The 14242-nt window shown below is 46.5% G+C and overlaps 2 protein-coding genes and 1 pseudogene across 3 annotated transcripts; all 3 read right to left on the bottom strand.

Annotated features, from left to right (window-relative positions):
* Positions 1-1203: 1203 nt before the first annotated feature.
* LOC311611016 (E3 ubiquitin-protein ligase RBX1-like) lies at positions 1204-2898 on the bottom strand (annotated as a pseudogene). The gene has a single exon. The product of its transcript is annotated as an E3 ubiquitin-protein ligase RBX1-like (transcript).
* A 159-nt stretch (positions 2899-3057) lies between these two features.
* SLC39A2 (solute carrier family 39 member 2) lies at positions 3058-7518 on the bottom strand. The gene is made up of 5 exons (XM_084862300.1): positions 6722-7518; positions 6200-6682; positions 5895-6025; positions 5603-5653; positions 3058-5175 (listed from the first exon to the last, which is right to left on the bottom strand). Exons 2-5 carry the CDS (start codon positions 6312-6314, stop codon positions 4543-4545), a joined length of 930 nt encoding a protein of 309 aa, XP_084718426.1. The 5' UTR covers positions 6315-6682; positions 6722-7518; the 3' UTR covers positions 3058-4542.
* A 96-nt stretch (positions 7519-7614) lies between these two features.
* METTL17 (methyltransferase like 17) lies at positions 7615-13700 on the bottom strand. The gene is given in 15 exon segments (XM_084861869.1): positions 7615-7738; positions 7740-7830; positions 7967-8151; positions 8359-8451; positions 8710-8760; positions 9422-9490; positions 9761-9868; positions 10057-10127; positions 10766-10860; positions 11282-11355; positions 11683-11764; positions 12000-12081; positions 13080-13214; positions 13306-13459; positions 13584-13700. Coding segments are annotated over 15 exon segments (1398 nt in total). The 5' UTR covers positions 13665-13700; the 3' UTR covers positions 7615-7711.
* Positions 13701-14242: the final 542 nt, after the last annotated feature.

The raw sequence follows: 14242 nt of genomic DNA, 5'->3' as shown, positions 1-14242 counted from the left end.
CTTTCCCCAGCTCCCAGTTCCCTTCCAGAGTCTCCCATGGTCTTCCAGAATCTACAGAGTAGTTACATAGTGTGGGCCTGATACCACGCTGGTGGCTCCTGTCCATTCTCCAGATCAGAGCTCAGAGGCTCACAGGAAAGGGGGGTGTGACTTCATAGAAGCTGAACCACAAATTCCTTTCTTTTTGTTTCCGCTTCAGCCTTAGGACTCCAGTTTCTCTCTTTCAATCTCAAGGAATGTGTTTCCTTGTCTCTTGGGACAGAAGTCCAAGATAGCTAAGAGATGGCTCATTGGAAAGGAGAATAAAACTGTGGATTACAGTGATAAGAGCATTGCAGTGTCCACTTGAAAACTGTGGGAACTCACGAAGAGATTTTAAAGGGTAATTCTCTGAAGGTACATAAACAATGAAATTGTAGCACATGGGATGGATAAATATATAGCAAAAGTAGAATGTATTGTATATTTGACAGTTAACAAATCTAAAGACAGCAACTCAAAAAAAAAATAGAAAAAGGAAATAATAGAAAACTTTAAGGATCCCTGTCTGCACCCCCTTCACTTCACCTTTGGTAGTGTCCATGGGCTCCTCCCTTAGGTCAGTGGGGAGTGTGAGGATATCTGACTGGTTGGCACACCCACATGTACCTACCCACTCTGATTTTGGCCTCCAGTCCTTGTATTCTAACTATCAGAGCCAGAATCAACGATGTCCTATCCTGAGTGAGGCAAGACCCTGGAAAATTGTCCTTTATAGGAAATGTAAAGTGACATAAATGATCTCACAAGAGTTTGCCTACAGGTCTTCGGGTTTTGTCGTGGGTGTATCTTATTCTGAGGGACCTCCCACCTTGCTCTAGTACACTTGTTAAACTGGTTTCTCTTTGATGCAGTTCCCCATCTCATTGTCTTCACATAATATCATCTTACAACCGCAGTATCCAAACTCAATCTCTAACCTGTAAGCAGAGGACAGGTGGTGGGGGCTCCAAGGTTTACTTCAGAGAGCTATTAATTGGTGCAAAAATGGAAACCTGGCTCTGCAGGCCAGTCAGAGTTCTCTATTTTTCCTGATATTTCTTTTCCTGTTTAAAAATATAAACAATCCATGTGTGAGGTGGAGAATGAGAATGGGAACAGGGGTTAAGACTTGAAAACTGTTCCATATAAATTTTCTTGTGATCATTCCAACTAGCTTCTATTCTTATCCATTTCCCCATCCTACATATCTTCCCTCCTATTTTTGTTTAACTCATAATCTCCCCCCCCCAAAAAAAAATCCAACTGGATTTTGACACAGAACACAATAGGATTGCAGGAATAGCAAACTGAAAAGACAAAGCAGAATTTTATCTAACTTACAATTAAGTAACAGGATGGCAAGTCATTAAATGAATAACAAAACAGTTGAGCTTAATGGAGAATATTCTTTTTCCAGTGTTCATACTTTTGGAATTCCCATTCTCTGTTGTCCAGCGGACACACCTGCCGTGTTTTGAGCCAGCAAGAGATGCAGTGGAAGTGAAAAGCATGATTACTCCCCACACAACGTTGCATTCTTCAGAAGTGGCAGGTGCCTGGTTTGCCTGACACTCCATATGTGGCTCCTGCAGATGGCACAGTTATCAACCACAATATCCCAGGCCCAAAGGGCTACTGTGTTCCACTTTTTCACTTCAATGCATTTTTTGCCTGTGCTGCTGTTGGTGCCACTCGTTGTATCCATATCCATTGCTGTCATTTTGGAAACACATGGTCTTTCATAATCTTAATTTTCTTGAGTTACAACCTGTCTCTCAAGGCTGAATCAAGGATCAGTCCTGATTCTGGCTTCCAGTCACCATGCTCTAGTGAATTCAGCTCTCCCTCCTCTCCTGTGGTTCTCATGCCTGTTCTTATTCCATCTTTCCTGGTTTCGGTCCCATTTAAAAATCACTTTCATCTTCTGCTCCATTATAGCCCTCTCTGGCTTCTTGCTGGGGATCTTTTGAAAATAGTCAAGATTGTTTCTCTTCCTGATCCTGATGTTCCCTTTATGGAGCCATTCTGTAGTCTTCTGGTTCCTGTCCTGGTTGGTAAGGATCTTGGGAACGGGAAATGGTAATGGGAGGAAAGAAAGCACTGCTGGCTGAAAGTAGAGGTGGCTAAAGGGGAATCTAAGTGCTCCTGGGTTGGGAGGAAGCAAAACACATGAGTCACTCTGCTTGAATTTTCCCAACCTCTGCTCATTTACCTCAACTGCTGACCCAGAAACACATGACCCAGAAACACATGAAGAGCCCTGGAGTCTAATGTACTTCTCTTCAAGTCTCCTTTCTATAGTCTTACAATCCTCTGAATCAGAAATAGCTCTCTAATGTCCATATAATCGTGTCCCTTCTAATTCATTCTTCTGAATATCCTGGCAAGATCACTTAAGTTGAAAGCAGCAGAGAACTGATGCTGGACATTTTCTATTGGCCCTTCCAGGTTTCTTTCTGACCCATGCTTCCGCAGGCTGATCTATCAGCAATACCCCAACAGATGTTTTCATCCTTCAGCTTTGGTTTAGGCGGGGCCAGTAAAAGACAAGACAGTAGATCAAGAGTAGGACTGTGAAGGTATTCCTCTGCCTCCTCCTATGGAGCCCCTGCAGGCTGCTGTATTCTTCTACCAACGGCCACAGCTCTTAATGGCTCTTGAGTTTCTGGTAACTGCTCCTTCTCTTCAGCCTAGATAACAGCATTGCTATTACTCAGCCCCCTGGTGGTCCATCATCACTTGTTGCTCTGTCCTAATCTTGGCCACATCTTCTACAAACTCTCTTTATTAAACTTGCCCCTCAGTTATCCAATGTGCTCTCTGCTTTCTCCCGAGACCCTTCCACATAAGACAGGAAGAACAGGTAAGGTAAAGATGAGAAAGAGAAGGGAAGAAGAGAATCTGTATATTGAGGTTTTCTTAGCATCACAGAAACATGGGTTTGAAGCCTAGTTAGTTAGGTGATCAAGTTATTTAACTTCAGAGTGCGCTTCCCTGGACTTACTATGGGGGATATCTACCTGGCAGGGTTGGGAAGGTGAGATAATATATGTGGAAGCAACATAGAGTTCCTGGCACATAGCAGAAGCTCAATGTGGAAACTCCATTACCATGACAACATATTAGACCCTGTTCTGACTGTGTTATGTGTGAGTGCATTTAGCCCTGAAGGGAAGCAGATTGGGATGGTGCTTCAGGGAAATTATTTCGTCATTTTTATTTGGTTTTGCCTTTAGCTTGGCTTCTCACTGATCCCTGGGTGCGTGAGCTGTGCTGATGAGGAGGTTTCTATTCTTAATTTGTGGGGAGGGGAATGGGAAGGACAGAAGACAGAAATGAAATGAGATGAGAATGGAACTCAGGAGACCTTGCCCATGTTAAGGCCACTTGAGCCTCTCCACTGAAAGTATTTGAAGGGGCACTTGGTGAGGGTGCCTGAGCTCAGAGGACACACCTCTGCTTTCCCTGTCTCTCCACCAAGTCTGAGACATTCCTCTGTCTCATGGGTCAGGGCCATCCTGCTCCTCCTCAATTCCAGGTAACCAGTTTTTTTTTTTTTTTTAATTTGTGCAGTTTTTAAGAAAAGCAGCACATTGTAGGGGTTACTCGCCTGAAAGGCAAATGGCCCAGTGGGGAGGGACCAGAGGCATAGTGGCAGGTAGGGCAGGCAGAAGGAAAGGCACCATGTCTCGGCAGAGCCAAGTAATCACCCTTGGAATTTATCTGGCGCCTTTCTCTCTTTCCAAACACACTGCTTCTTAATCCTGCAGCACAAGGCAGCTGGAAGGAGACAGAGGCTCAAAGAGCAATCATGTCCCTGAAGCTACACAAGACTCAGTGTGAAAAATAGAAACCAAGTGGAAGTAGGTTCCACTGAGCCTGATCTGAAGAGTTTGCTGGACATGTGGGCAGGATAGTAAGTACTGGGAGTGGGGTAGGTGTGGTTAGTGTAGAAAAAAATCTAGATTCCCACTGTTTCTGTTTTTAGACCTCTTCTCCTCTAAATGCTGGGAACTCTGGCTCAGGATCTCAACCCCGGTGGGTAAGGTGGGAGCAGGCTGTTGGAATGTCAGCAGTGCTCCCATATCTGGGGGACATGGCTGCAAGTGACACAATGGCTAGGGGCTCTGATTACAGAAGAAGAGACTGCATCCAACACTCACCCTCCCCACTTCCTGCTCCACTAGGCAGCAGTTAGGTAACACGGAGAAAGAAAGAATAGCATGCTTGAAGGGGGAGGGTAAACTGGACATTTATTACACACAGTAGCAAAAATGGAACAAGAGTCAAATCTGCAGTGATGGTCTTTTTATCAATTCTCCAAAGTATAGACACTCAACCTAAAATAAACGTCCCTTTCTCAGTCCTGGATGAACAATGGGATCTCACGTAGGAGAGTCTGGGATCCAGTTCATGGGGATGATGCCTAGTGAATGCCACTTAGTCTCAGTGGAGAAATGTCTGAGGACCAAAGCCTTTTGGGAGGTGTCTCCTGGATCCATCAGAAAAGTCAGGAATCTCTCAGGCCCACAAGGCAATTAAGGCCATGAAGGCAAAACCAGCGGCTACGCAGCCCCACTTGACCAGAGGGGCCTCAGGACCAGCTAGCTCCCTGGGCAGGATTTCTAGGAAGGTGACATACAGGAAGGTGCCAGCTGCCACACCCTCTAACACAGCCTGGGCTAGGCCTCGCCCCCCTTCTGAGTCCCCTCCAGCAACAGCCATCCCCAGGGCTACACCCAGGGGGGACATGAGAGCAAAGGACAATATGCAGAACACGGCCCATCGGGACGCAGTGCCGACCTGCACCAGCCGCAGTCCTACACCAAACACTATGAGCCCCTTGTGAGCCAGGACAGCAAGACAGAGCTGCACGGTGGCTACGACTGTTGTCTGCAGCCCCACAGCCAGACCTTCAAACACCGAGTGGAAGGAGAGAGAGAGCAAAAGGATGAGGGCTCGAAAGGGACTCTGTGAGGGTGAGGGTAGAGGTCCATGGCTGTGGAGTCCAAGGACATGAGCCCCACCTACTTCCTGCTCCTGCACTTTTGCTCCTCCATGGGCTCCAGGACAGCACTGCAATGCCAGCGACTCCAAAAAGAAGACGGAGAAGAAGCCCAGGGAGATGATGAGCTCTCCATAGGGATAGTCCGTCTGGGAACAGAGAGAGGGGCTGTGGGACGGGAAAGGAAGCGCAGTGGATGGAGGTATGGAGGTGGGATGGGACACTGGAGAGAATGGGTAATGTGGGACTAAATCATTAAACAGGGAAGGCGAATGAAGCCTGGGGGAAGATATGGACATGCGATAAGAATACCAGAGGGGCCAAGGTTGCAGCGTCAGCAGGGTTGGAATGTGGGAAAACGATGGGGAGCATGTCTAAGGGTCTAGGGAAAGAAGGAAGAGTAAAGCCAGAGCTTTGTCTGGGTTCCACAAACCCCAAAGGATTGGGTTGGCTCCTCCTTTCCCTACAGTGTCTGAGCTGAGGAGCAGAGGGATTCCTGGTACTCCTCAAAAGGATCTGGGTATGAGGAGTCTCTGGTTCTCCTCACCCTCCAGGTTGGGTGTGGGAGATACTTACATAAACTGAATTAGCATCTTCAGAAGAATTCCCCCCACTCTCTGTCCTGTTCTAGGGAGAAAAAAGCAGAAATTAGATGGGGTATGGAGCAGCTCAGCTTCCTGCCCTGTCCCTTCAGCTCCACTGCTTTCCTTACAGTCTAAGCTGACCTGTTGTCACGATTCCACACAACACAAGAGCTGACATTGTCTCTATCGTTCCATCCATGTCCTTGGTTCTATCACTTTCCCCCCTGGCTCCCCTTGGTTCTGCTCATCATCTGCCTTCTCAGCCCTACACCTCAGCTGCTCACCTGCATCATGACCTTCTGGATCTCCGACTCAATTCCCTCCAGGGCTTCAGCAGTCATGTGCATGAACCCTGCTCCCAGGAAAATACCGGCAGAAATGCAGCCCAGGAGGCTGAGGACCTGGCGGTGACGACCTAATGAAAAGCAGGGGTTACAACCAGCTGGCGATGAGGAGGTGGACAAAGGTGACTAAGGAGCAACAAGGAGCACTCAACATCCAAGCTTGGGGATGGCAAGAGAGTCAGAGCAAGGGGAGGGTGACAGGGTTAAAGTCAGGTTATGGGGGCAAAGATACAGAAGGGCTATACCTCTGGCTGCCTCCATCTGGAACCACTTGAAGCAGATGGGAATAAGGCCACAGACCAGCGTGAGGACCAGCAGGGCAAATAGGCAGCCGATTTTTACTCCTAGCACTGGTTCCATCCTTGGGGCGCAGGATAAGCAGAGACCTCAGAATGACAAATGGAGTTACAAGCTTTGGAGCAGGAGTGGTGCCTTAGGTGGTCAAAGCTGTAGTGTCCACTCCTGAGTTTCAGGAAGCTGCTGGATCCTCTTCGTGCTGCCAGTTTGCACAGCCTTGCATAGCTGACTGGGGCCCAGCCCTAGCTTCCCGCCCTCCCCCTACATGGAGGCCCCTCCCCTGGCTCACACCAAACCAGAAACTCCAGACTCCCTGCCAGGCACAGCCCTGTGCTCTGTCCTCTCTTCAGTTCCATGACTAATCCAAGGATTGTGGACTTAGTTCATGCCTGGGGCTGGTCTAATCCAAAATGGCAGTCTACCCTTACCTTCTTGCTCTAAGGTAAGGGTAGAAAGACTGTTTTAGCTACTTCCCAGCTATTTTGTGTTGGGGACAATCTGGTCCTGGCTCACTCAGGACATTTGATCTAAGTCTTCCATACCCTCCCCACCCCAATGCAAGTCTTATAGGCTGCTATGCTGATACCTGAACCTTACCCTTTCAGAGGGGATTTGGGGCCACCTGGGGTTAAGAAGGAGGTGGGGCTAAGGAGTGGTGCTGCTGTCACTCTGGGAACTAGCAGATGAGGGGACTCCCCTTTCCTTTAACCCTAGAAAAATAGCTCCAGGTATGGAAATGTCTAGTGGGAGTTGAGATTTCTAGTATTACAACATTGAAACTGTTACCACTTCTGACTGTGCCTACTTCCTGATGTATATTGCAGGAGAGGGACTGAGAGTTTTAATACACAGAAAGTTGCTCTAGCTCTGAAACAGCAAGACCTAGGGGAACACAGAAATGGACCAAGTAAATGCAGGACCCTGTGTAGATATGCAGGGGTTGAGATGGATGATTTGATCCTGATGGGATCAATTCTTGAAGGACACTCATGAGGCAAACTCTGGGGAGCTGATGAACCCTGAGAGATAAAAGGGAAGAAAGGAGGTAGAAAAAAACAGAGGCCAGGCAGCTGCTGGTCACCTGTCCAGATGGCCCATCTAACTACCCTGAGACCTGTTGAGCCAGTTCTCAGAGTGCTGGGGGTGGCTTTCCAACTCCCCCATTACTTCCCTGGGAAGTCCTGGTCTCTGGGAGAAGCAGCTGTATTCTTACAGCTGGGGCTGAGCTTGAGGTTTCTGTGGGAAGACAGGCATTGAATCTCTGAGGACTCACTTTGTTACAGGATAGGCCGTGATGACTAACATTTATACCTTTTAAGAATTACAAGACCCACATATTCTTTGAAATCTTTTAATTATTAAAACTTCAAACAAATGCAGTTTGTGCAGGAGTAACAGCACTCCCATCCTGGATACCAGGTAGCATTAGCCTTGGCAGGCTCGATACAAGAAAACCCTTGTTACAGCTCCTTGTCAACTCTCAGGGGGATCTTCAACAGGGGACGGAAGCAGCTCAGACGGAGTGGTCACAGGTAAAAGATCTCCCCAGGAGCTGACACGGGCACAGCGATACAAATCCCTATGAAAAAGAGAGGTTAGTGTTGGGGGCAGGTTCCTGCCACCTCCCACCCACCGTGGCTTTTTGCATGCTGGGAAAGGTGACTTCTCCTTTCCCTGAAATCAAGTCCAGAGGTGACTTCTCCTTTCCTCTGTACCTGCCATGGCGGCGGGCTGTGAGCACAGCATGCTGCATCTGCCCATCTGGACAGCACAGGTGACAGTGCACATGGCGTGGCCGTTTAAGGACAGGCTGAGTGATCCGAGGCCAGTGATTAGCTTCCTCTGGAGACCCCCGGGCAAGGATCACCATCGAGAACTTTTCCTCCTTTGGCTTCTTGCTCTAAGGTAAGGGTAGAAAGACTGTTTTTGGGAAAAAGATATGGGGAAAATGTTGACCCCATTCCTATAGCCCTTTTCATATTCTAGGTCATGCACATTCAGGCCCTACAAACGCTCTTGGAATTTTCCAACTCCTCCCACCTGATTCTTTTTCATCCTGCTTTCCCAAGCTACCTCCTCCCTGCTGCAATATTCCCAGAATACATACCCAGCTGAAGGGGATGGGATGGTAAGCCTGGGAAAAGCTACAGGCCAGAGGCTTAGAGGCTGTCAACTGGGGACAAGGAAGTTCATGGGGACACTATAAACACACATGAAAACATGAGGTAAGATGAAAGAACCACAGATCATAATACAGGGAAACGAAGGGTGCTAGGGTCAGGAAGGGCCAGGGGTCAGGAGGCACAGGAGTAGGGGTAGGGAGAGCAGGGGATCCACTAAGAAGAAATCGGATCGGGACACAAAGCAGTGGAGGGTGGCTTAGCTTTGCCCTCTCACTTGTCCTGGACACGGCTGAGCTCAGCTCTTTGCATGCTGGGAAAGGTAAAGCAATACTCACTGGGGCAAAGACAAAACCAGGCCGAGGGTCCAGAGGTGACTTCTCCTTTCCCTGAAATCAAAGGAAATAACAAAATTAAGCGGGGCCTGCAGGGTCTATTCTCATAAGTCAATCTCTGCACTCATCGAGGACTCCTTTAACATCCGATTCTGGTAGTTACTAACTGTTCTTTGAGTTAAGCTGGCTACTTCTCTAATTCTCCAAACAAAGAACTTTCTCTTTGCAGCAGGAGAAAGGCAGGAACTTGGCACATAGAATGGTGCTCTCCTTGTCAGCAACCTCCACTTTCAAAAAAAAAATCCCATTCCAGGACAATTAAATTCATAATTTTACACTGGCTCATAAAGCCCTAGAGATAAGGTTTTTGGCTCAGCCATGTCCTAGGTCCGGGGTCAGCAAACTTTTTTAAAGGCCCAGAGGGTAGCCAAAATGTGTTTGTGTCCCAACTATTCATCTCTGCCATTTGTAGTGTGAAAGCAGCCATACACAACAGACACTCAAATAAGCCTGGCACTTACAAACCCTGGCAGGCAGGATTTGATCCACAGGCCCTACTTTGCCAGCCACCACCCTACAGCATAATGACTTTACATGCCTACTCGCCTGAGAGTCACTTACCTTTGTACGACAGTCTTTTCCATTTTTAAAGGAGTACTGGTAATTGGTGACAGATAGGTAGGGGTTGAGGGACGAGAAGGAGAAAGAACCTCACCTTAAGGACCAGGTCCCTGGCTTCCATGAGAAGGCAGTGCCCAGCTTTTGTTCCATTCTCCACCAATATCTGTTCACAAAGGGGAAAATGAGCAGAAGCCCGGAATTACATGAAAGCACAAATGTCAGTAGCTCTGTAACATTCACAGACGGAATAGCAGTCCTAAAGGAAATGGTATTATATATAAGATAGGGATGGCGACCCTACCAGTGGGACTAAGGAATCTATGCAGGGGAAAAAATGGTTGAGAATGAAGACAAGCTCCAATGTAGAAAAGGAAAGGAATGAAACCTATGAAGCTGCTTTAAAACTTGAAGGGAAAAGTGAATTTTTACTCACCAGAAAATCACTTGTCTTGCGCCACAAGGTTTGGACTACCTCAGTGCGGTCAGCCCTGCTGGGCAGTTCACTAAGGGAAAAGGCTGATACCACCACATTGAACTGTACCTGAGGACCAAAACAAAGAACATGACAGACCTGCTATCTCCTCCTTCCTAGAGCACAATAAAGTTCTCCCTCTCTAATTTCTTCTGCTGTCTTATCTTCTAACATTCAATGCTAGGTTGCAATGCTGAGGCCATAGTTTTCCATCTGCCAAATCCCATATTTAGCATACTCTACATATTTCCACTTGCCTTAGGTGATACAGGTAGAAACTGTCTGAAAAAAACACCTGGAATATACAGCTTCCCATTTTCTGAACCACCTGTAAAGACAGAGGTGTGGCAACTATTAGTACAGCATTGATTTTCAACTGGTGTGCCGCAAGAACGTTTAAAACATGTGATACCTGACTATTTAGTCAGGGGCACTGACCTCTTTTCCCTTAGATTGTTAAATAAAAAAATGACAGCCAAAACAATAGCCATCTGGTGTGAATGAATCAAAACAATACCTAATTTTTGTCAGATGGGCAAAAAATATATTTTTTGGTGTGCTGCTGAATTCTAATAACTAGCTTATGTGTGCCATGAGATGAAAAAGGTTGAACATCGCCAGTGTATAAGTATAAATTGAAGTGATATCCTGGTAAGAAACATGGCCCTGAGAATAAAGGAAATGCTAGGTGAGAGTGAGATGGATAGGGTAAGCAAATATTAAAAAGGACAAGGAGAATACTGAGAAACCTGTCGTGTTACTCTTTCCCAACCCATTCACAGTCCAGGAAAGCCTCCTCCCTGCCCCCCTGCCCCTCCACGTGACTATAAAATTGGAAGGATACCAGACTAATTTTTAACTTTTAGCTCTCCCCCTTACTCCCAAATAAAACACTCTTTCCAGGATGCCTTTGCTTTCTTAACTCCTTTAACTTTGGAAAAGCCCTTCCTTTTAGCTTGTCCTCACCTTTCAGTAACTTTTCTGCCAAATCCAACATGGCAGATGAACTGTCCACACACATATATTCACGTAGGCTCTGACCCCAAATACTATGAGCAGCCCTACGATGACAAAATATAAATCACCAGTTCTCATGACAAAGATTCATTCCTACAAGAGAACCCTCTATCCTGAACCCCACCCCTGGGGAAACAGAATGCTATGTTAAAATGTTGGAAAAACTAACAACGTTATTTTATTATTTACAGCTTCTTAAACAAACAAACAAACGCAGAATCAGGAAACCTACTGTAGGCAAAATAATTTTGATATGTAAAACTTATGTCCTACACTAAATTCCTTCCTTTTATCTTTGTAAATGTGGGTCTTTTATCACTTAGCATTTAAGTTCTGGCTCTAATCCATTTGAGGGAAGAACATTTGAATTCCCAACTTTCCAATTTCCCCAGTCTTTTGATATTCGTTTTGTGTAAGCCTGGCTTTCTAAAGCTAGAATAGATAGAGACAGAGAAAGATACTCACCAGGTAACAGAACCAGTACCTGACCCAAAGTCCATCAGGGTTTTTGGTTGGAACTCTGGAAGTTGAGTCTGGATCTAAAGAAATATACAACACCCCAAAGTACAGTAAGTAGACACATATTTAGGGCCTTGGCAAAATGAATTAGGAGACCAAGACAGAGGAATGAGAGGGTGACTGTATTTTGAGATTTAATATAAATACTTTACATAACAGGAAGCCCGTAAAACAGTGAATCTAAACCTTTCGGGGTCCCAATATCCTTTCAGAGGATAAGGAGAGCCTCTTAAAAAAATGCACATGAAATGTCCCAAGAATCCTATCCCAGAAGACTACTTTATGAATAAGGGAACCCTTTCACCAGATGGTAAAAGGGTTCAGGTTGGAAGTTGTGGGATCTTTACCTCATGGAATGCCCTGGAGACTGCTGCAAAGCCACCATCCAGTCTTGCGGCCATATACACCAAGCTCAGTCCCTCATTGTAGCTGTCAGGAAAAATCAGAGTTATTTCTACCGGGAAATAACCTCTATCCCATAGGTACCCTCTAGGATTTTAGGAATTGAAATTTTTGGACCGGGCTCTTCCAGGTCAGCAATTTCACTTTGCAATACAGAAGAGTCCTGGGGAGCTTTTTGAAACATAAAACTATGTAATTGTGCTTGCCCGACTCTCCTTCAAAAACCAAACTTCTCTTCCTTCTGCAGCCCCCCACCCCTTACCTCAGTTCTTGCCAATGGTAGGTAGTTTTACGTAGGGCATGCAGCACTGCTTCACGAAGTTTCTCCTCTGTCTGAAATGAGTCTGGGGTGAGAGCAAGGAAGAATGGGGCTCAAATCTAGTATCTGAATATACTGTCTGCTCAACCCTCCCCAATTCTCACCTGGGAAAAGCCTTAAAGCTTAAGAGAAGCCAAACCTAGAGAAAAATTTCAGGTAAGAATAACTATTGCACCAATGTATCAGATAGTATTTGTCTCTAATAGCAGTTTATTTAATTTGATCCTTTCCATCCCACAGGTTTTGTTCTCTACATTGAAGGGGAATGTGGTAAAGATGTGTAAAGGAGCCCTGGATGGGTGGCTCAGTTGTTTGGAGTATTGTCCTATACACCAAAAAGGTTGTGGGTACAATCCCCAGTCTGGTGTGTATGGGAGAGAATTGACTGATTTTTTCCTCTCCTTCCTTCTCTCTCTGAAATCAATACGTCTTATTGATTTCAGAGAGTATATATAAAAAAAGTTATAGGATAAGGACAATATTTTGTGGATTTCCTCACATCCCCAAAACTTAAAATTGTGGCGTCTCCACTGTTCCTACAGGGAGGAATGGGACTTGGGAATCTTAAGTTCAGTTCAGTACTATTTTATTTACTGAGTGCCTATCATGAGCCAAGTACTGTGGGAAGTACAGGGAATATAAGATGTATAAAAGACAGGTCTATAATATGAAGGAGCTCACAATCATGAAAATGACAATGCATTATATATATTCTTCTATCCCTGAAGATTTCAGCACTAGATAAGGAGACATACAAGGGCTTTATTTCAGAATAAAAACGTAGACAGTCCTAATCCAGTGGATTTGGAGGAAAAAAAACACAAAGCACTCTTTGACCTTCTCCAAAGTCCCAAGGACAATCTCTGAAATAATCTATCTTTTCTTGGTAAGGCATCATTGAAAATAACTGTTCTGTCCAGAAAGTCAAACAAGAAACTGCAATATCTATTTGAGAGACTAAAATTATTTCTTGGTCTTCATTCTCACTATTTGAACAACTCTTTAATTATTCTTAAGCCCTACCAGAGTTTTCCAGGAATTTTTTCTCAAGATGTGCTGCCCGTCTTTGCAACTCCTCTGGCTCTACAGGTAAATGCCGGCTCCAGAGGTAATTGGTCAATGCTTGCACCTGCTTCTCCACATTGGGCACCGAATGCTCTGTGGTCCAGAGAGGAAAAGCGGCATCAGATGAATGAAGAAGGCGCGGTCTCCGTTTCTCCTCGAGCTTCCCTCTCCCGCCGCCACTCACCGAGCAGCACTACCTGCGCGGCGTCAGCCAGCGCTCGGGGCAGCCGCACACACGGCAGCTTCCGGATGCCGGGGTGCCGCCGATGGGGCCTCTTCTCCAGAAAACCGGACTTGTTATCCACCTGGGATACACCGGGCACGAGGGCGGCAAGAGCCTGCAGGCGGGGGGCAAAGAAAAGCAGCTCGCGGGGCAGCGGGGCAGGCCGCCGGGGGCGCTCCCGCTCGGGGCGGAGCTGTTGCCCAGATCCAGAGCCTGAAGCAGGGGCAGTGGGCACTCACCCGGGACTGGGGAGCCACTCCGAAGCCGCGGTGCCATCTGCCTAGTGACAGCAGATAACTCGGGCCTCTCGCAGTCGCCATGACTCCGGATGCGACCCGGAAACGGAAGTGTAGTTGCCTGGGACCTTGAGTCTCCCGCCGCGAACTTCCCAGCGGAACGTCGGCACGGGAGGTATCAGCCAATGAGGAGAGCGAGTGGTTGCTAAGAGCCAGTAAACCAATCGGGTAGGTGGGTGGGACTTGGACGTCAGTTTCTAGGTAACCAGCGTGAAGCGGCGTGGTCTGAGTTGGGACTGGTCTCCGGGTTCTGAAATCCATGGTCCTCTTACCCTCCACACTTTCGGGAGAATGCAGTAACGGTAAAATGAGATAGAAGCCAGATTTAGGTGGCTAAAGAGAACAACAATGAATAGTTAATAAATTTGTGGATTTATTTTCTTTCTTCTTTTTTTTTTCCTCCCTCCCTCCCTCCCTCCCTCCCTCCCTCCCTCCCTCCCTCCCTCCCTCCCTCCCTCCCTCCCTCCCTCTCTCTCTCTCTCTCTCTCTCTCTCTCTCTCTCTCTTTCCTGAATTGTTAAATTAGCATGTAGCAAACAGGCAACCACGGTATATATTTTAAAAAATATATATTTTTATTGATTTCAGAGAGGGAAGGAGAGA

Source organism: Pipistrellus hanaki (assembly GCF_964339955.1).
Source record: "Pipistrellus hanaki genome assembly, chromosome: 1".
Taxonomy (NCBI): Eukaryota; Metazoa; Chordata; class Mammalia; order Chiroptera; family Vespertilionidae; genus Pipistrellus; species Pipistrellus hanaki.
This window is presented reverse-complemented; position numbering and strand designations above follow the sequence as displayed.